Source organism: Megalops cyprinoides, chromosome 13 (assembly GCF_013368585.1).
Source record: "Megalops cyprinoides isolate fMegCyp1 chromosome 13, fMegCyp1.pri, whole genome shotgun sequence".
Classification (NCBI taxonomy): domain Eukaryota; kingdom Metazoa; phylum Chordata; class Actinopteri; order Elopiformes; family Megalopidae; genus Megalops; species Megalops cyprinoides.
Genome location: NC_050595.1, coordinates 2,499,892 through 2,525,994, shown reverse-complemented (window position 1 = coordinate 2,525,994; position 26,103 = coordinate 2,499,892). Strand labels below are relative to the sequence as shown.

The window sequence follows — 26,103 nt, the reverse complement described above, 5'->3', positions numbered from 1 at the left end:
GAGCAATCAGAGCAGGCAGAACAAGTGGAGCAGGTGGAGCAGGCAGAACAGGCAGAACAGGTGGAGCAGGTGGAGCAGGTGGAGCAATCAGAGCAGGCAGAACAGGTGGAGCAGGTGGAGCAGGCAGAACAGGTGGAGCAGGTGGAGCAGGTGGAGGGGCCAGAGCAGGTGGAGCAGGTGGAGGGGCCAGAGCAGGTGGAGCAATCAGAGCAGGTGCAGCAATCAGAGCAGGTGCAGCAATCAGAGCAGGTGGAGCAATCGGAGCCGTCAGAGCAGCCAGAGCAGCCAGAGCAGGTAGAGCAAGTCCAGGAGGTGGAGCAGGTGGAACAGTCAGAACAGGTAGAGGAGGCGGAGGAGGTGGAGCAGGTGGAGCCACCAGAGCAGGTAGAGCAGCCAGCAGAGGCAGAGGAGGTGGAGCAGGTGGAGCCACCAGAGCAGGTAGACCAGGTGGAGCAGGTGGAGCAATCAGAGCAGGTAGACCAGGTGGAGCAATCAGAGCAGGTAGACCAGGTGGAGCAGGTGGAGCAATCAGAGCAGGTAGACCAGGTGGAGCAGGTGGAGCAATCAGAGCAGGTAGGCCAGGTGGAGCAGGTGGAGCAATCAGAGCAGGTAGACCAGGCTGAGCAGGTAGAGCAGCTGGAGCAGCCGCAGCAGCTGGAGCAGCCCGAGCAGCTGGAGCAGTCGGAGAGACTGAGCCTGCCGCCTCAGCCCTCACTTCTGGACGCTCAGACACAGACGGAGAACCTGACCGCACCGCAGGAGGAGTCCCAGGCGGATCGCTGGACACCCCTCGTGGAGAGGATCAAAAACGAGGCCGGGGTGGTCACCGTGGAAGCCCTGGAGGAGAGGTGAGTGAGGGGAGAGAGCGCCTCTCTCTGGCTCGTATTCCTCTTCACATGCTAGTATTTTCTGCCTTCATCATATTTGTTCTCTTTTCCTCATCTATTCCTCATCATTCTCCAGTCATGCTCTTCTATCAGAGTGTTGTCTCTGTGTCTCTTAATTTGAACTTGCCTCACTGGACCATTACCAACTGGACCATTCCATTCTTTTTGCTTACGTAAAATTAGTTTTATGGTGGATTGAATTTTTAACTCGCGATTTCACTATGGATGGTGTGAGAGTGACTTGGTATCAAGAATGTGCTGTATTTCTCACAGTGTTGCATCACTCTGTGACCCTCAGTGGAAGTCTTTGAGTATTACCTGTGTAAGTCATCTCAGCTGACCTTTAACCTTTAACCTCTGACCCTTCTCCCTCCAGGCTGAAGATGGAGCGGGAGGAGTCGGTGAGGATGGCACAGGGACTGGCGCAGCAGGCAGTGGAGTTGGCAGTCCGGCAGCTGGATCAGGAACAGGGGGCAAAGCTCAGCGAACCGCAGCAGTGAGTCCCACAGCCCGGCCCCAGCCTGCACACGCTCACATGCACACGCTCACCTGCACAGGCTCACCTGAGAGGCTGCTCACCTCCTGTCCCTGAGCACTGCAGTCAGCGGCCATTTACCTGTGCAAGACTGAGCCCAGGACACACTTCCAACTCACTGAGTCAAACTCCATGCAGAAGTACTCTATGTGCATTTTCAGCCATGTCAAATACCTGTATTCAGATATATATAAAAAAAACTTTAATAGCTGTATTTGATACTACCATGGTGTATATAATGAGGCCTAGCATTTGCAGCCCTTGGGAAGGAAATTTAACCAACTCAGGTGAGAAAATGATTGGTTGAACCAGGTGGTTATGTGGCTAGCTGGAGCTAAAGCCTGCAGATACTGTGGCTCTGTGGGGCAGGGGTTGAGAGGAGTGTCAGGCTGTCCAAATCGCAGTTTTAATTCCACTGTTGTGATGTGGTGCAGCGGGGGATTGTGGGTAATCTGCCACTCGCTGTTTGTCTTGTAAAGATTGTCCAGTATCCAGGAGGAAGAGAATGAGGACGATCCTGAGTAAGTTCTGTCCCTGCCCCCACTTCCTGTTTTTCCCCCCTGCTTCCTTTATTAGTCTCTTCTGTTCTTCTTCGCCAGATGCTTACATTACCAGATGTCCTGGTTCAAGCACATTCCTTTAGGAGGGTCTCTGTTTTCACTGCAGTGCACAGCACTACATGCACTAATGGATTTCTACCCCCCTACACAGACACAACCAGCATACCAGGGGAGATCTCAGTGCACATCAGGGATCTACATTATTCCCAAGCAAGACTCTTTCTTGCAATCACTCTTGTACATTTCTTAAACTGCATGTTTCACAAGTGCGCCCTCAGCCAGGATAACCAGTATTGCTTACGTTGAAATGGGTGGCACTTTTAATTCCAAACTCTATTACCATTACAAGTCAGACTTGATATAGTCCTATTTCCAGATTTTTTTCTCGTTGAAATCCAGGAAAAGAGGCTTTCTTGAGACTCCTTCAGCAGTGTGTTGCGGAGGATTTAAGTAGAGCCCCATGCCAATACTCCTCATACTGCTATTAAATATCCTCTACTGTCCTGTTTCATTTGACCTTTGACCCCTGACCTTCGGGGGGACCATAGAGGGCTGAAGGTATGTGTCCTGTGTCCTCTCGTGCGCTGTACAGGTTACTGATGTTACGGGAGGACAGCGAGGAGGACAACGATGTGAATAAATTCACAGTGTAAGCACATTTCGTCGCTCACAGAGGGACAACAGTTAACGCCCATATCCAAAGCCTCAATCTGCAGTTGTAACAGCACCGGTAGCTGCCAGCAGAGGGTGCCACATCGAGGCGTTTCCTTGAGTGTCTGGATTATTTGGAGCGTTGAGCTGTTCCCAGTGTGCTGCCTACCCACATCTCTGACTTGACAGGTGTCGAGGTGACCCATCACCTGTAGTTAGCTTCTCTGTTTGAGATAATGCAGCACATGGAGCATTATGGGTATAGGCGGATGTTCATGTGAGACAGCATCACTGATCCATCCATGCTGAGTGAAGTGCTTCAGCAAGTTCAATATGCTGGTAAAGACCACCGTGTTAGCCCAAATATAAGGCCGGTGTCCCCCCCCCCAAATATACAGGGAATATTGGAGAACTGCACTGCCTGCATGAGTGCAGAATTGGTAACTGAAGTTGTAGATGTTGTTAATTTTTTTAAAAAGGGGGGTTCCCTTATAACGGGCCAATGCGCTCTTCCCCCACAGCACCCTCTAGGGGAAGGAGGGACTCAGCGCACTCTGCTCAGTCATGGCTTGTAGGCAGAAGGTTTGGAGAGCTTGCATGCTGACATAAGCTGCCGCCTGGCTTTCCGCTGCGCAGCTGCAGTGACTGCAGACTCAGTGACGGAAGCCTTCATAGCTGTGACCCTCGTTAGGGCAAAAACATGAGATTGCATTGTGCGTCTGCTTAGAGGAAGACCTTTTCCGAGAAGATTTATCTGACGTCCCGGTCAGGCCCCTACCTCTTCATGCTGCAAGTGTGCATGCACATCCACCATATTCAGGAATGTGGGTTTCCTCAGGGAGTTAATCTCAGTTTGTGGGTTTAGTAGACCATGAAATATCCAGGTTTGCCAGGGGGGCCAAAGTCATAGCAGCTGTGGACACTACCTCTGCATACAGGTGTCAGCTGTGGAGATTCTTATGGAAATCTAATGAATGAGAAATTGTTTTTTTTATACCGCTAAACCCCTCTCTTTTGGGTGACCTTCGGTGTGATGTCAGAAGCACATGACACAGAGGGCCACTCACAGCAAGGGGCTAAGGGGCCAGACTGGGACACTGCTATGGGCTACACATTTATGTAGCAGGATATTTATGGAGGTAGAGCAGGATTCATCTTGCTCAAAGGGGAATTAACCACAATATATCACACAATGTTGAAACAATGTTTAATTTCGTAAGTCCCAGGGCTCCTTTATTTTTTAAGACGCCAAAAGCAGGTATGACAGAGCAGCTGAATCACGGAGCCGTGGAGAAACATTTCTCGTTTGAAATGGTTTTCATCTTGCTGCGCTTTAGTTTCGACATGCTTCCCTTGGTTTGGTGTGCTTTAGTAAGAAGTGATGGGCTGCGCTTTCAGGATTAAGTCCTGTATTCACAGGCTTATAGTTTGGTTGTGCTTCATTACTTTCTGGCACATAGTCAAGCTTCACTAACTATAAATTGTCTGTTTTATATTAATCATATCCTGCGTGCCACCCACCAAATTCTAATCAAAACAGACCTGAGGCGATTCAGAGGTACGTTGGACCCGCTACACCTTGACCATACAGTCACTTCTGTTTTGCAGCTAGCTGTTATTCTCAACTTCAGGTTGCCATTATCTTTAAAATGGTCTTTTTATCCTCAAATAAGTTGTCCTCGGTATAATTCGTAATTATACCGTTTAATAGCTTTAGTCCATCATGGTGCAAAAGGCGTTTCCTGCCACCACTCTCTCCCTATCGGAGGCTCATTAATTAGTCCAGCTGCTATAGCAACATTCTGTCTCGTCATGGCAACTGCTCAGCTCCCGTACTCACGACAGGTCCCTCCTTGACGGTTTCCCTAGTAACTTCTCCTGGGCTTTGGGCTACGCGCTGTTCCGCGCTGACGCCGCAAAAGGATGGCGCAGGTTCCGTGGATTTCCCAAACAAATGCGATTATTTGGGAACAGGATTTCCTTTAGAAGTATTCTTGATTAGAAATCGTCGAGGCACGGAGTGTGCTCTGAGTGTTCGTTTATTCGCGTGTTCGACAAGAGCACAGTTTGCGTATATTAGTGAGCAATCTCGGATTTAAATCAGCACGTTATCTTCATGTGGACTGTGTCTCAAGGCAATGATATACCAGTGTATTCTTTGAAGAAATTTTAGGACATCTAAGTAAGTACTTATTTTGAAGGTATAAATTCATTATTCGGCTGCTTTCAATTTTTTTCTGATATCCTCTAAAGCGTTATATATGTAATTGCAGTTTGTGTTTTGATTGGTTCTTTAAAAAGTTTTTTATCTTTCTTGATTAGTTTTAAACATGTTCATATTTACATTAGACAGTGTGTTTGTTAGGCAGTCATTATCTTCCAAGGAAACAGCTGGTCTTGCGTAGTCACAGGCGTGATAAGAATTGATAGCACATTATTTGCACAAACAATTTCGTGTCCACGGTTTGACACGCTATTCAACATGGATGTCGTGAAGCACTTTTTGCAGGTTGTTATTATATTTAAATGCAAGCTTATGGTTATAAAAGGTTGTTAAAATGCAGTTATCTGGGTATGGAAATAGTGTAATGTGTAATGTATTATAGTCATGTTGTTTAAACTATAATTCATTTCATAAAACAAACAATAATAATTATTAGATCGATCGTTTACACAATCAGTTTATGACCATTCTTACTTTCATAGCATAACCATTCATACCTCCCATGGTCCATGTTCTTCCTCCGGGATGATGGTGAATTATTTTTTAAATGAGATGATTGCAGCGTTCTAGTTTCATGTTGGTCAGCTGCATAAGGAGTTTACTGTTGCAAACCTCACCATTTCAAAACAAGTATCAAAGCTCTCTGTGTGTGAGTGTGATAATCCCATCATTCAGATTCCTTTCACAAATATGATCAACGGGCTATTCTAGGAACACGCGGAGAGAAGACAGACTAATGCTGTTTTTGATTGACAGGTTCACATCCATGCTACACCTGATTGCTTCTGTAGACTGTGGCCTGGATTGGGTCAGAGTTTGTCGTTACCTCTGACCCACACCCAACAGTGTTTAATGGCCACAAGGGCAACAGGACAGGATGAAAAGGACAAACCCCATCTTAACACCTGTCAATCAATCACACCGCTGTAATAACCAGAAAAAAACACAGTTTGGCAAGTTCTGCCATCACCAAAATTAATTTCAAAAAACCTTGCTTGTGTTGGAGTAAAAATAATACTTGGGTTTAACTGTGAGCCAGAGGAAAAGACAAATGTTGGTTGAATCCAGCAGTATGTGTTGGGAGACATGTCGTGGGAGGGGAGAAGGGGGAATTCCAGGGGTGGAGTCGTCTGTTTTTAATGACACGGAACCTGTCTCGTTCTGTCTGCTCAGCTCCCAGGTGGATGCAGGTGCCCCGGAGGGAGTGGCCCAACCTGTGACCCAACAGCCAGGGCCTGCGACAGGAGGGACCGCCGCTCAGGTAACGCTGCACTTCAAGGCACCATGGGAGTGCTGTGGTGGCGTGAGGGCCGCGGTTCGGCCGGCCGCTGACTCCGCTGTCTCCTTGTGTCTCTGCAGGAGGACGAGGTCGTGGAGGACGGGTGCGGAGGTCAGTCCGAGCGCTCTCCCTCGAACCGAAACATGAAAACCAGCAGCGCTGTTTCTCTGATAGCTGTGATGTGTTGAGACGAATGGGTGGATCCAGCAGATGGTGTGTCTTTACAGGAAGTGTCAGAATATCAGGTGTTAATAGCCTCAGTACGCCCCAGCGCTGGGACATGCTGACATCATCTAATGATTTCACTTCATAGCAGAACCCCACCTTCCTGCCTCTATTGGTCTAGCTGCTGTTTGTCTGCCTGTGTGTGAGAGGTGTGTGCGTGTGTGTGTGTGTGTGTGTGTGTGTGTGTGTGTGTGTGTGTGTGTGTTTGTGTGTGTATGTGTGTGTGTGCGTGTGTGTGTGAGTGTGTGCGTGTGTGTGTGCGTGTGCGTGTGCGTGTGTGTGTGTGTGTATGTGTGTGAGTGTGTGTATGTGTGTATGTGTGTGTGTGTGTGCGTGTGTGTGCGTGTGTGTGAGTGTGTGTGCGTGTGTGTGTGTGTGTGTGTGTGTGTGTGTGTGTGTGCGTGTGTGTGAGTGTGTGCGTGTGTGTGTGTGTGTGTGTGTGTGTGTGTGTGTGTGTGTGTGTGTGTGAGTGTGTGTGTGTGTGTGTGTGTGTGTGTGTGTGTGTGTGTGTGTGTGTGTGTGGGTCCTCTCTCTCTTCGTTGTATGACGGCTCTCCTCTCTGCCTCCTCAGTCCCTGCCAGCTGCAGTGCGGTAAAGAGCTGCTTAATCCGTGTCCCCTTCGTGTCCCAGTGCCTGGACTGCTTCAGCAACCTGCTAAAGGACAACAATGTCAAGCTGCCAAAACTGCCCCTGAGCCTGTCTCAGCTTTCCCAGCATCTGCCCCAGCTGCCCAAACTGCCCCAACTGCCCCAGCAACTGCCCCAGCTACCCCCGAGGTTAGCCCAGCTGAAAGAGCGTCTGACCAAGTGTCCCAAACTGCCTGAGAAACTGCCCAGCTTGCCTCGAGAACTGCCCAAGGTTCCCAAACTGCCCCAGGAATTTCCCAAGCTACCCAAATTGCCCCAGGAGCTGCCCAAACTACCCAAATTGCCCCAGGAGCTGCCCAAACTGCCCCAGGGGCTTCCGAAACTGCCCAAATTGCCCCAGGAACTGCCCAAACTGCCCCAGGGGCTTCCGAAACTGCCCAAATTGCCCCAGGAACTGCCCAAGCTTCCCAAACTGCCCCAGGAGCTGCCCAAGTTTCCCAAACTGTCCTCTCTGCCCTCACGGCTCACACAGCTGCCCCGGCTCGCCAGGCAGTGCTACCTCAACTTCCACAACCGCCTCAACAGCCTCCAGCCCGAGCAGGATGCCTAAGCAACAGAGCGCAGACCTGGAGTTAGACCGGCTAGTGCGCCCAGCGCCCGTGCCCCCCAGCCCCCACCCCCGCACCCCCTCCCCCTCCTCCCCCAGCAGTGTGCTGGACCTCCCCAACGTGCCCAGCTACCCCCGCCTGCCCCCCATCAGGCAGCTGTCAGGGCTGTCCAACCCCGGCTTCCACACAGACGATGGCCCCGCCTCCACCCGCCCCTCAGGTGAACAGGCTGGTCTCGTGGACGTCCCCCGTGCTGTGCTGTGCTGTGCTGTGCTGTGCTGTGCTGTGCCACGCCCTGCCTTGCTGTTACATGTTGTGCCGCGTTCTTATTAGGGTTCTAGAATCGTCACACTTCTTCTCTGAACTTCTCAACAAGTCTTGGGGCCTCGTTCATCATTGATCTCTCTGGGGAATCTTGACCCTGATTTTGTGCGTTTCTGTGGAGCTATGAATTCATGTACATTCAGAGGTGTTTGGATTTATAAATCACACGTGGCACTGAGACTCACAGGGGTCTAGCACTGACATTGATAGATCTGAAATACTACCTACTGCTGTTTGCACTTGCACATGCTTTGAGGTTTTGCATAAATCAGCACCACTAACAATTGTACACACCTAAACACGATTTGATTCACAAAACCGTTGTTAATGAGACACCGGGATTCTAGAATGCCTTCTCGTGTCTCTCTCAAAATTCTAGAACCATCCCCTGCCATTTGAGTGTGCTCCTCTTAGAGTTTTAGAATCATGTTTTCATGGGTGTTACTCAGAGAACTCTAGAATCGTGTTCATGCGGGTTCCTCAGAGAATTCTAGAATCGCGTTCATGCGGGTTCCTCAGAGAGATACAGAACAAATTGTGCCTTCATGCTCCTCAGAGAGTTCTGTTTTCCCATGTGTTCCTCGTAGAGGTACAAAGACCAAGTTTCCCAGCGTGATGTTCAGAAACGTTAGGAATCATGTGTTTCCTGTGTCTTCCTCATTGAGGTCTGGAATCCAAGAGCACCTGTGTGCTCCTCAGAGATCTAGAACCATGTGCTCCTGTAGGTTCCTCAGAGATGTAGAATCATCTTCTCCTGCGTGTTGCTCAGAGGATTAGTCCTGTGTGTTTTGGTGTTCCTCAGAGAGCTCTCGACTGAGCGTGCGCCCAGCTGTGAATGTGGAGGAGGTGGACTCAGATGGAGAGGTAAAAGGGAGTTCCCACAACCTTCCCCAAATCGTCACCCCACAGGACCCCAACCTCAAGACCCTCACCGTGCCCGGCGTCTCCGTGACAACCCGCAGGTCAGCTGCGTTCCCGTTCACCGTTCACACATCTAGAACACACACCCAGCGAATGTTTCATGTGTGTGAAGCACATATACAAGAGCTTTCTTTTCATTTTATCTCTCCCCATGTTCTCTCTCTCTCTCCTATTTTCGGATGTGCGCAGCAAATCCGCGGATTCAGAGTAAGCATGCAGCACTGATGCTAGGATTCTGTAGCTGTCACCACACTGTGTCCCACAATCAATCTCATTGCCATGGTTACGAGCCTGCATTCAATTGCTACTGTAGAGGACGCACCCCCCTATCCCCAGCCCCTCCCGCCCCCAAAACCACCATCCCTGCCACTGCTGAGCGCAGCTCTGGTCCTCACAGCTAGCTGTGTGCAGCGCTTGTTCTAGGTGCTCATCCTTGTAGCTTGTGCTGTTATTCTGTGCTGAGCACCCACAAAGGCAACAACCAGATGACTAAAGTATTACTCCACCTGCAGTCTCTCTGTTGCTTTTTTTAATTGACTGTTTATCGGAGACCGGTGCGTTATTCATCTCTTGTGGATTTGCCCTACCTTCTGAAAAAAGAAAAATAAATAATCAAGCTTTGGTTTTATATTTTTTACTTGTAGATCCCATAGCAAAAGCATGTTTACCATTCCAGAACATTACTGCATACATTTCACCTCAGCACAGGGTTTAGAATGCAGTTTTCTTTTCTGAAGTATCAGCACACATTCCGCTGGTAAATCATTTTCACTTTGCTTTGCTTTGCGTTGGAAGCTGTTCAGGATTATACTGTAAAATAATTTACTCTGGAAATGTCTCCATTCATACATATAATATCTATATGTATAATATATACATATGAGTACATGTTTCTCTTTATAAATAAATATTGAAATGTTCATATTGATATTTGTAATTTAGGTAAATAATAAATTATAGTCTTGACTCATCCATGAACCCAGAAAAATTTTGATTGAAAAAATTAGCTTTCAACTAAAGCTTCTGATGAACAAATTACTACATGTGTCTGTGGTATTTTCCCCACAGTGAATGGATATACAGTGTATACCTATCTTCTTTGTGTACAGCAGAGTAATATCTTCACTTTGTCTTGGCATCCTTCAGTAACTCAAGTAAATATATTGCTGAAGTGATGAGTTTCAGTGTAAATCACAGACAACCCTGGATAATGGCTTATGAATTACGTGTCCATTTGTCATTGATTAATATGGTATGCACAGCACTTGACTGGATTTAACTTCTCCTCTGTAGTTTTACTGTTCTCTCTCTCTCCCTCTATTTGGGTCACCCCCGTACCTCGACCCCCTGCCCCCACCCCCCACCCTCCCCGCCACACCCACCCACACCTGTCCGCGTTGACGGATTCGTGGGTGGACACCCAGAGAGCGCAAGCTGCAGCAATTCTGGACCAAGATGTAAGACCCATCCAACCAAAACCATCAGCCACAACCCCGGCAACAGCCCCATTTCGCACGGCCCATCACCATCAATCCCAGAATGCCCCACTCCTCGTGTTCCATCCCCTCTCCTCGATTCACTGAACCCATGTCATTGTCATAGTCATCCAGGAAAGCCCAGAAAAGACGACCTCATGCCTCATGATCACGCATGGAGCCATGCCATTCGCGCCTGTCTGCACTGGATTAACTCTTCAGCACAGGAGTAGCTTTGCAGAACTGAACCCTCCAATCACTCTGGTCCCCTCACTTTGGAGGGTGTGTTCACGCTCTTCATGATCCATACGCGTGTCCTCTGAGTGTGTTCAACCAGCTTGCAAACTGTCGCTCTCTGTCTCCTTCTCAGTTCCGCAACAAATGGCATTTTCCACCATCACCCCACGTCTTTGCCGTTCGATATGATGTCACCGCATTATAAGCCCCACCCACCCACCCCACCCCTCCTCTCTGTCTGTGACTCTCGCTGTGTTGTCTCCTCTCATTGGTCTCCTCGGCACTGTCCCACACAGAAAGAAGCTGTACTCCCAGGGGGATGAGGAGGAAGCGGAAGCAGAGACCACCATGAAGGCGTGGCCCAGCCAGACCAGCCTGCTCAGTGCCGACGAAGGGTGAGGGGCCCGCTCTGTGACCTCACAGTGACATCACCGGGATGTGGGCGGGAACATGTGGCTATTCTGTGCTGTGGTGTAAGCTGTAAGCTTCCTGTAAGCTTCCGGCTGTGATGTCACAGTGGGCGGGTGTTTCCTTGCAGGGTGAAGGAGCGGCCAGCCTCGGCGGCCAGTCAGACCAGCACCATCATTAACGAGCGGCTGCAGGAACTGGTCAGGCTGTTCAAGGAGAGAACGGAGCGCACCAAGGAGAGACTCATCGACCCGGACGAGTCTGACGAGGAGAGCCCCTCCGCCTGTGAGTCCTCACCATGACTCAGACACTCGCATACAATTTAAACACAACTCACATTTAACTCAGAAACAGCTCTCCTTTAACTCAGACACAACTCGCATTTAACTCAGATACAACTTGGATGCTACACAGACAAACTGAGGCGCAGCACAGACTCAGCAGATATAGACTCAGACTCAACAGATATAGACTCCGTCTCAGTAGATATAGACTCGGACTCAGTAGATATAGACTCAGACTCAGTAGATATAGACTCAGACGCAGCCAAAACACATACAGACACACGGACTTAACAAAAGCAGAGCCACAGACAATACAAAGACCTCTCACCTTGCGATCTTTGACCTGCAGCCCCCGCCAAGAAGCCCGCAGCGCCTCCTCCACCTCCTCCACCACCCGCAGAGGAGCAGAAGGAGGCGGGGCCGGCAGAGGAGAAGGCAGAGGACGAGGACGCGTATGACGTCCTGGGCTACAAGCTGAAGCTGCCGCCCTGGGTGAAGACGGTGCTGGAGTACCGATTCCCGGCCAGCATCGACCCCTACACCAGTAAGCTCCTCGCGGCCTCTCACCTCCCCTCACCTGAGCACACCTTACCTGTTTAAAAGACAGGTGTCGTCGTAGTGACGATCAAACTGACATTGCTGAATTGAACCCTGCCTTATTAAAATGCTCTAATGTGCCGTGAAGAAAAAGAACAATACCACATGGGAAAAAGGATTTCGCAACTAAGGGACATGAAATTAGCTGCCAATGGATGGAGATCATTCACCTCACTGGCACATTTATTAATTAGTCAGATCAGGCTAAAACACCTGATCGCGGAGAGCCGATTGGCCTTACTGTCGGTCCTGGTGAATGGCCCTGACCTCTGTTACCTCTCCGCAGATCTCATCTACGTTCTGTGGCTGTTCTTCGTCACTCTGGCCTGGAACTGGAACCTGTGGCTTATCCCGGTGCGCTGGGCCTTCCCTTACCAAACCCCCGACAACCTCCACCTGTGGCTGCTGACCGACTACATCTGCGACGCCATCTACATCATCGACATCCTGGTGTTCCAGCCCCGCCTGCAGTTCGTCCGGGGAGGAGACATTGTGGTAAGCACACACACACACACACACACACACACACACACAGATGTGCACACACACAGACACACACACACACACACACACACACACACACACACACAGATGTGCACACACAGACACACACACATTACACAGACACTCACTCAAAACCACACACACACACATGTGTACATTACATAGTCACACACACACACACACACTCATATACACATACACATATAACACATGCACACACACAGACATATAGAATATACACATACACATGTATACAAATACACATACGCACACGCACCGTTGCATGTTGTGTGTATGTGTTAACTCTTTCCATTGCTTTGTTTTGATTGCAGTGTGACAAAAAGGAAATGAGGGAAAACTACATGAAGACCCTCCGCTTTAAGGTAACTGCTGAAATGAAGTGATAATCATCTCACCCTGACCGTGGCCTGGTAGCCCAGCACCTCATAGGTAACTGCTGAAATGAAGTGATAATCATCTCACCCTGACCATGGCCTGGTAGCCCAGCACCTCATAGGTAACTGCTGAAATGAAGTGATAATCATCTCACCCTGACCGTGGCCTGGTAGCCCAGCACCTCATAGGTAACTGCTGAAATGAAGTGATAATCATCTCACCCTGACCGTGGCCTGGTAGCCCAGCACCTCATAGGTAACTGCTGAAATGAAGTGATAATCATCTCACCCTGACCGTGGTCTGGTAGCCCAGCACCTCATAGGTAACTGCTGAAATGAAGTGATAATCATCTCACCCTGACCGTGGTCTGGTAGCCCAGCACCTCATAGGTAACTGCTGAAATGAAATGATAATCATCTCACCCTGACCGTGGTCTGGTAGCCCAGCACCTCATAGGTAACTGCTGAAATGAAGTGATAATCATCTCACCCTGACCATGGTCTGGTAGCCCAGCACCTCATAGGTAACTACTGAAATGAAGTGATAATCATCTCACCCTGACCGTGGCCTGGTAGCCCAGCACCTCATAGGTAACTACTGAAATGAAGTGATAATCATCTCACCCTGACCGTGGCCTGGTAGCCCAGCACCTCATAGGTAACTGCTGAAATGAAGTGATAATCATCTCACCCTGACCATGGCCTGGTAGCCCAGCACCTCATAGGTAACTGCTGAAATGAAGTGATAATCATCTCACCCTGACCGTGGCCTGGTAGCCCAGCACCTCATAGGTAACTACTGAAATGAAGTGATAATCATCTCACCCTGACCATGGCCTGGTAGCCCAGCACCTCATAGGTAACTGCTGAAATGAAGTGATAATCATCTCACCCTGACCGTGGCCTGGTAGCCCAGCACCTCATAGGTAACTGCTGAAATGAAGTGATAATCATCTCACCCTGACCATGGCCTGGTAGCCCAGCACCTCATAGGTAACTGCTGAAATGAAGTGATAATCATCTCACCCTGACCGTGGTCTGGTAGCCCAGCACCTCATAGGTAACTGCTGAAATGAAGTGATAATCATCTCACCCTGACCGTGGCCTGGTAGCCCAGCACCTCATAGGTAACTGCTGAAATGAAGTGATAATCATCTCACCCTGACCATGGCCTGGTAGCCCAGCACCTCATAGGTAACTGCTGAAATGAAGTGATAATCATCTCACCCTGACCGTGGTCTGGTAGCCCAGCACCTCATAGGTAACTGCTGAAATGAAGTGATAATCATCTCACCCTGACCGTGGCCTGGTAGCCCAGCACCTCATAGGTAACTACTGAAATGAAGTGATAATCATCTCACCCTGACCATGGCCTGGTAGCCCAGCACCTCATAGGTAACTACTGAAATGAAGTGATAATCATCTCACCCTGACCATGGCCTGGTAGCCCAGCACCTCATAAACTCCCTGCCGTTTCAGATGGATGTGGTCAGTCTCTTTCCGCTGGAGATACTGTACCTCAAAACTGGTGTCAACTCCCTGCTGCGGTTCCCTCGCCTCCTCAAGGTAGCCCCTCAGCTCAAAACGGTTTTAATTACTTACATCTGAATTACATCACCATTCGTCCTTAACTTTGGCTCGCAGTTAAATGCAAGCAATGCTTCTTTTATCTTCGTAAGCACAGTTTATGAAACAAGTTCAGCAATCGCCTAAATTGAAAGGAAGTATTTACATTGAAGAAAAGAATCATGACTTCACTTGCAAGTCAACGTTACAGACAAATGCTGGACTAAACCAGGCCTTACTCTTAATTTATACGACTGCTATTTGATGGGTTAAATCAGCATCTGAGACTGTTTCCAAAGATTCTCTTGTCATCACTGGTTGTTTGGTGTGTAGTGGTGTCTCATAGCATGAAATAATTCTACATCTAAATTATAGCGAGGTGGATTGCTCAAGAAGAATAATGCAATGTTTTCTGTACATCATTTTTCGGCTGTATGTTTTGGCAGAATGGAGGTTTAGTTGGTGATGTGTTGTCAAGCTTTGTTATTTCTGCTTCTTGGCTGTGTAGGTCATGGCTTTCTTTGAGTTCAACGACCGCCTGGAAGCAATTATGAGCAAAGCTTATATCTACAGGTGAGCTGAATAAAATGAATGCATTTTTAAACTATGGTAACATGGTGTGGTTTGGTGTTTTCGACTGCCCTTGTTGGTTTAGCTTCTTGAGAACACCACGCTGGCATAAGACTTTCCTTGCTGGGCTGGAACGTTCTTCCCTGTCTCTCTTTCTCTCCCTCTGAATTTCTCTACACTCTCTCCCCTCCTCTTCCTCCCTCTATCCCTCCCTCTCCCTCTCTCTTTCTCTGCTCTGCTCTCTCTCCCCCTCCTTCTCTCTCCACCCCTCCTTCCCCCCGTTCCCTCCCTCTCTCTCTCCCTCCCTTGCTGACTGCCTCCACAGTACAGCTACACACAGATTCTAGCCGGTTAATAGGCAATGTTGTTATGTAGGTCAACAGAGGGAGCAATTTGCAGTGTCGATGGGGTTGTAGTGGTGCTTTAGTTTTTGTGATTGGGGATTAAGTGAGATTTTTTTTTTGATTTGCTCTGTAATTTTGTTTGGTAAATATTTTTTGTTTCTAGTTTGCTTTCATCTCCTATTGATTTGTACAATACATGACTCTGTTTGGGTGTTTTTAAAAAATCTAAAAATCTCTCTTTGTCTTTCATCTTTCCCTCTTTGTTTCTCTCTCTCTCCCCCCCCCCTCCCTCTGTCTCTCTCCTTCTCTTCCTCTCTCTCTCTCTCTCTCTCTCTCTCTCTCTCCCCCCCCCCTCCCTCTGTCTCTCTCTCTCTCTCTCTCTCTCTCTCTCTCTCCCCCCCCCCCCCTCCCTCTGTCTCTCTCCTTCCCATGGCAGAGTTATTCGCACCACCACCTACCTGTTGTACTCACTGCACATCAACGCCTGTCTCTTCTACTGGGGATCTGCCCTTCAGGGTCTGGGCTCCACCAAGTGGGTGTATAACGGCGTGGGCAACAGGTACGCAGGACTCTCCATCAATACCTGTCGAAAGGTGACATTCTCAGCTTCTCTCACCCCTCAGCGCTGATCTGACCCCCCCGGTTGCACTCTCTGTCGCCCCCTGCAGTTACATCCGCTGTTACTACTTCGCCGTTAAGACCCTGATCACCATCGGCGGGCTGCCCGACCCAACCACACTTTTTGAGATCATCTTCCAGGGGGTCAACTACTTCGTGGGCGTCTTCGCTTTCTCCATCATGATTGGTCAGGTGAGCAGTGTCATTGAAGCACCCCCCCCCCCCACCCCCCTGCCCGAACCCCTCCAGGGATGGTATATTGTGTGCCTTTGTTTGACTGACACCACCTCCCTCCCGCCTCACCTCTCTCCCCCCGGTTCAGATGAGAGATGTAGTGGGTGCGGCCACTGCAGGCCAGACCTACTACCGGGCCTGCATGGACAACACCGTCAAGTACATGACCTCCTACCGGATCCCCCGCGAAGTCCAGAACCGGGTCAAGACCTGGTACGACTACACCTGGCAGTCCCAAGGCATGCTGGGTAAGATGCCTGACCGCAGTGTCCCAGAGGTGTTGTGAAGACATTACAGCTGTTTTGTGGGGTGTTTAGCTGGGAGGTTGACAGTCCCAGGGCATTCTGGGATAAAGGTGATCACATTTCTGTACCTCCATGGAAGGGTTGAAGTGAATTTTGATGTTCTATGAGGGTTTAGTTGAGGTTCATAGGGGCCTCTTTCTGACTGAGTGTGTTAAAGCAAGAGCAGTGGCATTTATGTTTTACGCTCCCTCTCTCCACCCCCCCCCTTTCTCTCTCAGACGAGCAGGAGCTGTTGGTGCAGCTTCCGGACAAGATGAGGCTGGACATCGCTGTGGACGTCAACTACACCATCGTCAGTAAAGTCGCCCTCTTCCAGGTGAGTCCCACGGGCCAACCTCCACACCAAGGCCATGTGAAGATTCTCAAAAACACCAAAACCTTCAATTTCATCCTTTTAAATCCCTATTTCCCCCCCTGTCCTCCCCAGGGGTGTGACAGACAGATGATTTTCGACATGCTGAAGAGGCTGAAGTCTGTGGTGTATCTCCCAGGAGATTACGTCTGCAAAAAGGTGAGGAAGGAAGAGGCAGGGCCCTCTGTGCAGTGATTTTTCTTCCCTGTGTCCAGTTTCCGTTCCCGGGCCAAGCTGGCCCTCTCAGTTTTCCTCGCACTTAATTCTGGTGTTAAAATCTTGCAGTCTTGCACAATCAGTGACCCCTAAACTGATTATTTCCAGGGGCAAGATTTTGGATTGGTTCAGATCAATTAGCCATTCATTGCACAAGATGAAGCTCCACCCACGAAAGATTAAACGCCAGTGATCTGATCTGTGATTGGTTATTGGGGGGTAGATTGTAATGTCGAGCCAAACCCCTGTGTACTGTGACATCGGAGCAATGACCCTTCCCCTGTGTTGACCCAATGACGCTGTGTTGCAGGGAGAGATTGGCCGGGAGATGTACATCATAAAGGCGGGAGAGGTGCAAGTGGTGGGCGGTCCTGACGGGAAGACTGTTTTCGTTACGTTGAGGGCGGGGTCTGTGTTTGGAGAGATTAGGTGAGTACCCATATTCAGCCTTTTTATTTATTTTGAGGCTTAAACAGTTGGAGTGAAAATAACATCTACATATACAGTTATCAATGAATTACAATTTTGCATAGTTCAGAGTTTTTTTTGGGTCATTGACTTTGTTTGCTTGTTGAGTTGTTTGCTGACTCTTCTGTTTTTATATCAGTAATTCTGCTCAATTTTCTCAATTACAGTTTACATCACAGCACATTGTGTAAATCATATCATATCATATCATATAATGTTCTGTGATCCACTATACTGGAACCCTGCATGTGAATTTCCAATTGGTTTGCTTTGTCCCCTGATTTTAATGAGGGATTTGAACCCCTAACCCCTTTGGTGTGAAGCACACTCCCTCTAACACGTGTCTTCATTGTGTCTGCTTCCTCTGGGCGAGTGCAGCTTACTGGCGGTCGGTGGCGGGAACCGGAGAACAGCCAACGTAGTGGCTCACGGATTCGCCAACCTGTTCATCCTGGACAAGAAAGACCTGGCGGAGATCCTGGTCCACTACCCCGAATCCCAGAAGCTGCTGCGCAAGAAGGCCAAGTGAGAGACTCCCCTGCTTAGCCATCTGTGCCAAAGCTGAACCTACACTTCCTGTGTTTAACTTGTTGTCACAGTGTGCTAAGGTCACATGACCAGTTTAGAAACCTCCCCCAGAGGGGTGCATAAAGTCTGCCCTTTGGCATAAATACTGGATCCTTATCTTCCTATACCACGGAATGGTTGGCATGAGGATTAGAGTTGGGTAAGCTGATTCTGGATCAGTTATTGGGGTCAGAGAGTTCCCTGAGCTGCAGAGTATGTGAGGTTGAGGGGAAATGCGGCAGGCCTTCGGTTCTTTCTCACTCAGAGTTTGAGGAAATCACGGGTCAGAGACAGCAGGGGGTGCTCAGCGCAGCCAAACTAAACAGGCTCCATCGTATCGCTTATGATCTCAGCAGGGGGTTCCAATCACATGATCAGTCACACAAGAGAGAGAGGGAAAGGGAAGGGGAAGTGAGGTCACGGCCTGGCCGTTATTTGATTACTCCACAGGACTGCAGGAGGTTGGGCAGGGCCAATGCTATTGTCCAGGCCTCTTGTGATCTTTGCTGCCTTCAGCCCACTTTCCCCATGGCCTGTAACCCGTTGAATGAGGCTAGCAGCACCGCAGTTCTGCGGTGTAGCTGTGGGAGCACAGGGAAGCTAGCGCGATCCAGAACCAGAGCCGCGCGATCCAGAACCCGAGCCACGCGATCCAGAACCCGAGCCACGCGATCCAGAACCCGAGCCGCGATCCAGAGCCCGAGCCGCGCGATCCAGAACCCGAGCCGCACTCACCCCATCCTGTTTTCTCCACCCAGGAAAATGCTGACCAAGGACAAGAAGCCGGCAGGGGAGGAGGGCAAGGAGACCGCCCAGGTGATCCCCCCGAGGCCGGAAACCCCCAAACTGTACAAGGCAGCGCTGGTGGTGACAGAGAAGTCTGGCATGAAGGGGACCTTCGCCAAGCTCAAGGACAAGACCTACAGGTCCACCTCCAGTTTGCAGGTATGGACACATACACATACACATACACACACATACCCACACACACATGTGTGCGCAAACACACACACACACACTCACACACATAAACACGTGTATTCACATACCCACGCATTTCCCAGGCATTTACGCCCCCAAGTCATCATCTCATCTGGACAAAAAAACATGCATTTTGCCACAAGCATTTGGGACACATTTTGTTATTTTTTTGTGTGTTATATTTCTGCAACAAATGGTGTTAGCAGTACGGAAATAAAGCAATCAGAATACCCAAGAGCTGCACCACACCAGGATTACTACTGCAATGTGAAAGCTGTCAGTGCTGTATTGTAATCCGCATTTCCACGTCCTGACACCACCCCCCCCAGGCATCCTCCCCCTCGCCCATGCCCCCCCCCCCTCCCCGATGCACCGTCGTTCCCCCATACCCCGCCAGGCTCCCGGTGACGATGACGAGCTGGTGTCCGAAACCGGGGACAGCTCCATGCGGATCAGAATCTCCCCCACCCCCCAGGGAGAGGACATCCTATCCGTGGAGATGCTCCCTGACGACGCCCAAGAGGAGCAACCCAAGGAGGAGCAGCCCAAGGAGTAGTCGGGGGGAGTAGTGCTCCGAGCCCCCCTCCCCCGCTGCGAGGGAACGCGCCGCTCCTCTCTCTCCCACTGTCACAGGAAGTGAGGTCGCTCACGGCCCAGAGACCTGCGGCGGCCTGGGCCTGCCCCTTTTACCCCATCCTTGTCAGAGATAGCGGTCCGATCAGATGTCCCCGTCACCCATGGCAACAGCAGACTGAGTGGACCGACCGTTCTGGCGGGAATTCTGTCCTCAAAAAACGAATAACCACGGCAACCCCGATGCCATCACCAAATGACGTGCAGCCGTGGTTCTGGCGGGTGGTCACTTTCGGTCCTGTCTCTCACCCCGAGGGTCATAGATAGCGTAATGTTCGTCCTGCTGATTTTCTTTTTTTTGCATTTGTAACCCCCCCCCAGCAGTGATTCATCTCCCGCCCGAGGCAGAGCGTCGGGCGTGGCCGCCGCCCGCTCAGACTCCGCCCGGTCGGGTCATTAATCGCCGCTGCGTGGGGAGGAATATCTCCAGGGATGCTGCTCTGTTCCTTTGCACCCTCACAGTCCTAAAGGACATGTGTCTTCCAGCACAGCCTTCAGCCAAACCCCAGCCCAGCCCCACACCCCGCCCCCACCCTGCAGTTACACACACACCACCATCTTACGAGCCTCCTGACTCGTACAGAACTCAGGTCGCTGTAGCAGGATCCAGGTAAGAATGTGATTCTGTGCTTTATAAACCTGAGGAAGGGTGGCCCACAATGACCCCTTTGACCCCGTTTCGTCCGCCAGCTTCCGATGCAGCTAGCTATGGGCAGGTGCTAGTTGGGCTAGTCTCTGAAGCTTTGGCGTAGGTTTTTTCTTTGTCATGTTGACAATAAATAAAGTTTACAGCTGTTTTTACAGTAATGAACATTCGCTTCAAGTGCTGCCAGTCAAAGTAGCCAGCCAGTTGCCTTGCATTTAACAACTCCTGAGAGTCCTGAGCCTTAGACCTGATAAGAATTTGTAGTGGTGCATTCTGGGTAATTGACCTTATAGTTAAGTTGCTTTTTTTGTTGTTTTAGCTGATGCATTCATTGGGGACATTTCTAAAATGCTGTGAAAGCATTAGCTATGTACTGTGAAAGCATTAGCTATGTACGGTCAGGGAGAGTGACACATTTTTTTCCTGAGCCAGCCCACTGTCACTCCCAATAACGGATAAACATGTTACTTTATATTGATTCTTCACTCGAACAGATTGTGGATCAATCTCTGCACTGCAGCTCTCTTTGATCCTCCAACATCAAGTGGAAAAATCTTTTCTTTCTTTTCAGTGGATTAGCCAGGACTCGTGTTCAGTCAGTCCTGAACAATATGTTTCTTTCCAGAAGGGAAGGTGGCAAGCCTGTAAACTGAAAATGAAAAATGCGACAAAAAAAAAAGGATTCAGCCCTCTTCTTGAGAAGCTGCAACTGTGCGGTTAATGAAGCTTCTCCTGATTCTGACGTCAGACAGTCTGTTCGCACTGAAAGAACGACACAGGCCTGCTGGTGGGCTGTGAACTCACCAGCGTTGCATTCTCTGTGTGTTCTTTTGAATTCACTAGCATCGTCTGCGCGTGAACTCACCGGCAGCTAAGCACAGCATTGCGGTCCTTGTGCATTGAGTTTTGAGTTCATTGAACTTAAAGTTAAACTGATGAGCATGGGGCTCCGAGCACCAGCAGAGTGGTGGTGGTAGTGTTCCAACAGCAGCTGGAAACGAATGTGATTCAGCTCACAGAGGAAGAAAGGAAGGAAGTGTGTGTTGATTTTCATTGTGTGTTTTGTCACGGCCAGACATGCTCCAAAAAAAAAAAGGCGGGATTTGAAACAATGCTGAGCAATTCCACGCTTTTGGAGGGGGATGCCCCAGCTAACCGTGCATGCCCTAAAGTTCTCGTAACATTTCCGCAATGTTATTAAAACTTTATCGCCAGGCTAAGGAGAAGGATATATGATAGCTGGGTGGTGCATTCCCCACAAATCCCAAGCTGCTGTGCAGCACTCTGGTGTAGCAGCCTCCCTCTAATTGCATATTGGATAATTGCATGCTGACTTCCATGGCATAGCATGGAGCTGGCCTCTTTTTAAATCACATTGACTTTATTTAGCCCTGTTGGTTATCCTGGTTACACACATAATGCAGCCACAGTCCTAAGCATTTATCATTTGACTGTGGACCTCTATATGTTTCACATGAACAGTGGATCTCAGCACAGAGGTTTTATATTTTTATCCAGACTTGACATGCCATAATTCTCTGTGATGTAGTGGTGCTCGGTGGCTAAGATGGCAATCCCTTTACTGTCATTTACATTGACCCAAAGACATGGTATGAGGTTATTCATAAAACATCCATAACGTTATTCATAAAACATCCATGCCATTTTATATTTGCCACTGTGTTCTATTTGACAACCCACAAAAGGTGAAACAAATGTCCCTTTACATTTCAAAGATGCTAACTAAGACAGCTGCTTGTTCCGGTACATGGATGCTTTTAATGAGAGTCTGCAGTGTGATGTCATATGTTATTTATGGCATTATCGGCTGAATACACTGTTTTTCTTGCACTGTGAGCAAAAGTGTGTTTGAAATGAAACTTTTATATTTAAGGGTGGCTAATATATTTATCTGTCGTATATCCATGATTATGTAAGCAAGATTATTTTGACCATCAAAATGCAGTGTTATTTCTTGCGGACTTTCTCAGCAGTAATTTACCAACACAAATGATAAAGACCATCCTTTTTAGCATACATTTGAAAGACCCATGTTTGCACTGCATGCTTGAAAGCTCCGCTGTTATTAATGAAAAGTTGGAGTGTGTAGATCTTGCTGTAGGATTACCGTACAGCTTTGTACAGTGAAATCTAGTCAGGATACTGCTGACAAATCAAAAAGCGTGTAAATATATTGTAAATTGATACAAATTAATATCTGTTACCCAGTCCATGATTTTGTGAACAAAACATATCCCAGTTGTGGCATACAGGCAGAACTGATTATATACTGTGATATTTAAGATTATAACTAGAATGACTTTTTATAAGTTTGCAATAATTATGAATGGATGTATAGATGCTAAATCAACCTGAGAACCAGCTCCTGAAACTGCCACTTAAACTGTACATGCTCAGACATAGAGGAATTTTATTTTTATTTCTGATGGACCTCAGTGAAAGCCTGTGAGTTTGACACCAAAGATGTTGAAGACTCCTTTGAACTGATATCTGTCCTGAGCAAAACTAAATATGGATCACAAGTCTACAGCCTTTCCCTTTTTACTTAACTGCATCTTATATTGATATGAGGTTTAGACTGGTAAACTGTCTTTATTGGATAATCAAAATTATTTGATGTTACCATATCTCATTGTGAGAAATGCAATTATTTAATCAGAGGCACCTACAGATCATGAAGGATAAATCTTCATGATTATAATTAATGAGGATACCGTGACACAGTATATACACTCAAGTAAGGGGGGCAGCTGTAGGTGTGATCAATATTTAAGATAACACTTGATCATTCTAAACAATCAAAAACAGCAGTTAAAGGTGAGTGTTAACCTCCCCGGCGTCATCTTCACAAGCTTCGCCTGATTGGTATGTTTGTTTAGAATTAAAATCGGAAGTTGTGTTTTTGTATCCAGCTAGTCATGTATATATGAGTGTTGTATATGGTGTTTACTCTGCATTACAATGCCCAGACAAATTAAGTTTTATGAATTTGCTTTTAAATTGTGACGCTTGTAAAGAGAAAAATATGTGATGTTAGTAAAAGTGTTTGAAAAATGGCTATGTCTGTTTTGTTGATTGTTATCAATAATTAGACGATTAGATAAAATGAGACGTAAGTAGACGCGACCTCTTGACCTCGCTGTACAGAGGTCTGCTGACTCGAATTTACATCACTATCCTATAAAACCATAGAGTCACCTCGACAAGGTTTCGTTGTTCACAACAAAAGCACACACGTGAAAGTTTCCCTATTTCCGATTACCCATAAGCTTTCTGGAGCGGCTTCTGTGCGGCTGAGCTCTCTACGGAAACATGCAGAACCACCTTTCCTTCTCCGAGGAGCATGCTGAGGTAGGAAATAGCCGATACTTCGCATGATTTCTTTTATTGGTACTTTAATAAGGACGTGGCTTGTTCGTCATTTCGCTTTGGTAAGTGGTGCTGTGTTTGAGAGGCCAATTTACGGAGTTTTCGCTTTAAATCAGAGCTGAGAACTACGTCACTGCCTTTGGATTGAATCAGCTGGCTGACTCCGTGTCCTGCCGCTAGTCCAGTACACAGCATCTGCAGACAAGGGGCGCTTGAAGGAAGGAACTTTTCTCAAGTGCGGGTACCCGCTGTTTTACGCTTCCCACGTTACACAGACTGGCCGCTGCAAGCTCTACCGGCCTTCTGCCAGAGAAACCAGTAAACATATTTCGCCATCACAGAATCATAAGGATCTTGTAGGAAAAAAGAAAACGGGCATAAAGACGAGAACAGAAAGTTTGCCAGCTGGACCGAGAGGTAAGATCATATTTGTAATTGGCGCTAGTTCTCGCGTCGCTTCGTTTGGAACTTTAGACTCTTGCAGGTGTGAATTATAGGTCGAAATCTCATCTCGATTGCATGTTTTACGTTAACAACGTGGATTCTGCAAGCTGGTTTGATATTTTTCTCAAATGTTAGCTAGCATCGAGTTTTATAGGAGGAAGCGTTAGACCGTCCGAGCCAAAAAACTGGCATTGACTTAGCCTACCTACCCCATTGCAGTGGATATGAGTCATGTCATTTTAAGATGTTTAACATGTCGACAGCTGTCAACGTCAAACCAAAGACTAATTTGGTGAATTTGTAGAACTGTTTTCTAATTTTCCCTATCAACACGGCAGCCTTATCTATCCAACCCACGCACTGGCTGTATTTCCATGTCTCTGATCTTGGGACAGCGTCCCCCTTTTAAAAAATCTTTTTCCTCTTAGCGGTTTCTAAGAGGGCAACTGCTACGCTAATTCCATGCGCCTAAAGGAAGTGACCACTGCAGAGTGACTCTTTAGGTTGTGGAGTGGGTTTCGCTCTGATGCATGTGAAACCCAGTTAAACCAGACATCTGATACATGTACTCCATCTTCATACATTTTATTCCGTTTTTAAATGAATCATTCTTGATTCGTGGATGCGCGTTTTGTCCTCTCTGAGCCAGAAGGTCCCGGAGACGGAGCGCATGGATGTAGTTAGCCGACTGAGAACGTTGTTCGGGGCGTGCCAGGACGGGACCGATCCAACTAACGGATGATCTATAAATAGTGCAGTCAAGACAAGTTATAGGCCTACAGAAAATAATGATGGCGAAACAGTCAAACACCCCCGTCTCCCATTGTGAGGCCGACATATTAGCGATATGGCGCAAGTTGTCTTATACCTTGATTAAAGCGCAGAAAGGTTGATGGCGAACTACTATTGGCTTTTAAATGATGGCCAGACAGGAGTGAATAGCGCTAAATAGGGGCTGAGAATGACCGGTTTGGTGACGCAAACGTCTTACACGACATTACGGCGCTAATTCGTGAAAGGCTTTGGCCAGGACGAATATGGGTAAACGGTAGCGCTTTCCCCCCCGTCTGACTCGGCAGGCCACTGTGGCGTGCTTTACGATTCATGACAGGAGAGGTTATGGCTGTTTTTAAAACGCACGGAACGCGCCGGCTCCTGTTGGCGGAGTGTGTTTATGGAAGACATCCCTGCTGAATACACAAAGCCCGTGTTTGGGGCCCAGTTTGTTCCCCTGGACATACTTCCTTCTTTCCTCTGTCACAGGAGTCTCTGAAACTATGTCCCGATTCCCCCCAAGCAAATTCGCTCTTCAAAGCTAAATGCCCCATTTACCTTTTCACGCCGCACGGTTTCGCATTATTTAATCTGATGTATCTATTGGTGGTTATGCGGGGATTTTTAAGTGAAGTGAAAACTAAGTTATGATACCGTATATCGCACAGGACTATCCGACTAGCTCGCAGACAGAAAGAGGCTTTTGACAGCTGCCCTCATCTGCCGCTGTTTAGTCACAGATAGGAGTGTTGTACGGCCGGGAAAAGGACGGAGACTTCTCAGAGTTTCGCAATAAATCAGACGATGCAGGCAGAAAATGTGGTTTCAGGAGGAGCGGAGGGTATGAGTCACCTAATGAAAAAGAACGAGATGGTGGGGTGAAAACAGCGTATCCGAGTGTTCTTAAAAAGAGTATCCTGCGAGGAAATTTTTATTATCGGTCAAATGAATGTCAGAATTCTAAAGAGTAATTGCATCATGAATTTTAGCGCATTGGTTGTTTCAGTACTGCTACCCCTATATATGTATAACATATGTAAAATGTTGTTAGATGCACGTTTGTTCGGGGAAAAGCGAAGACCTGTTCGACCAGCGTCATTTATTCGCCCGGACATGTGACCACTCCGCGCTTTCTGACCCACTCGTGATGTTTCCGCCTCATTCGGAATTCCTGTCATTCCTTTCACACGAGTTATTGTTCCCGCTGCCCCTCAGCCTCAAAGAGATCGATCAAATTTGGGTCTTTAGGAACTAAGTCATGCAAACAGTCTTTCTGCTGCGTGGTTTTTGTCTT

General features: G+C 48.2%; 2 protein-coding genes across 3 annotated transcripts in view; both read left to right on the top strand.

The window, feature by feature from the left end:
• The window catches only part of cngb1a (cyclic nucleotide gated channel subunit beta 1a), a 33,049-nt gene extending 13,571 nt beyond the window's left edge, over positions 1-19,478 (top strand). The window contains exons 11-35 of the mRNA XM_036544191.1: positions 169-848; positions 1,264-1,383; positions 1,902-1,943; positions 2,575-2,631; positions 6,031-6,118; positions 6,217-6,247; positions 6,933-7,545; positions 7,655-7,776; positions 8,683-8,842; positions 10,810-10,908; positions 11,052-11,206; positions 11,555-11,749; positions 12,089-12,297; positions 12,639-12,689; positions 14,181-14,267; positions 14,776-14,840; positions 15,618-15,740; positions 15,850-15,991; positions 16,122-16,281; positions 16,557-16,654; positions 16,766-16,849; positions 17,217-17,335; positions 17,753-17,899; positions 18,700-18,896; positions 19,243-19,478. Of these exons, the coding sequence (XP_036400084.1) occupies positions 169-848; positions 1,264-1,383; positions 1,902-1,943; positions 2,575-2,631; positions 6,031-6,118; positions 6,217-6,247; positions 6,933-7,545; positions 7,655-7,776; positions 8,683-8,842; positions 10,810-10,908; positions 11,052-11,206; positions 11,555-11,749; positions 12,089-12,297; positions 12,639-12,689; positions 14,181-14,267; positions 14,776-14,840; positions 15,618-15,740; positions 15,850-15,991; positions 16,122-16,281; positions 16,557-16,654; positions 16,766-16,849; positions 17,217-17,335; positions 17,753-17,899; positions 18,700-18,896; positions 19,243-19,478 (4,080 nt within the window). The remainder of the gene's footprint in view (positions 1-168; positions 849-1,263; positions 1,384-1,901; positions 1,944-2,574; positions 2,632-6,030; positions 6,119-6,216; positions 6,248-6,932; positions 7,546-7,654; positions 7,777-8,682; positions 8,843-10,809; positions 10,909-11,051; positions 11,207-11,554; positions 11,750-12,088; positions 12,298-12,638; positions 12,690-14,180; positions 14,268-14,775; positions 14,841-15,617; positions 15,741-15,849; positions 15,992-16,121; positions 16,282-16,556; positions 16,655-16,765; positions 16,850-17,216; positions 17,336-17,752; positions 17,900-18,699; positions 18,897-19,242) is intronic.
• A 4,056-nt stretch (positions 19,479-23,534) lies between these two features.
• kifc3 (kinesin family member C3) overlaps positions 23,535-26,103 on the top strand; it is a 34,820-nt gene continuing 32,251 nt past the window's right edge. The window contains exon 1 of one of the 2 annotated variants that reach the window (XM_036543432.1): positions 23,535-23,573. In XM_036543432.1, the coding sequence (XP_036399325.1) occupies positions 23,535-23,573 (39 nt within the window). Of the gene's footprint in view, positions 23,574-23,786; positions 24,009-26,103 lie in introns of those variants that run through there. The other variant, XM_036543439.1, reaches the window with a different exon arrangement.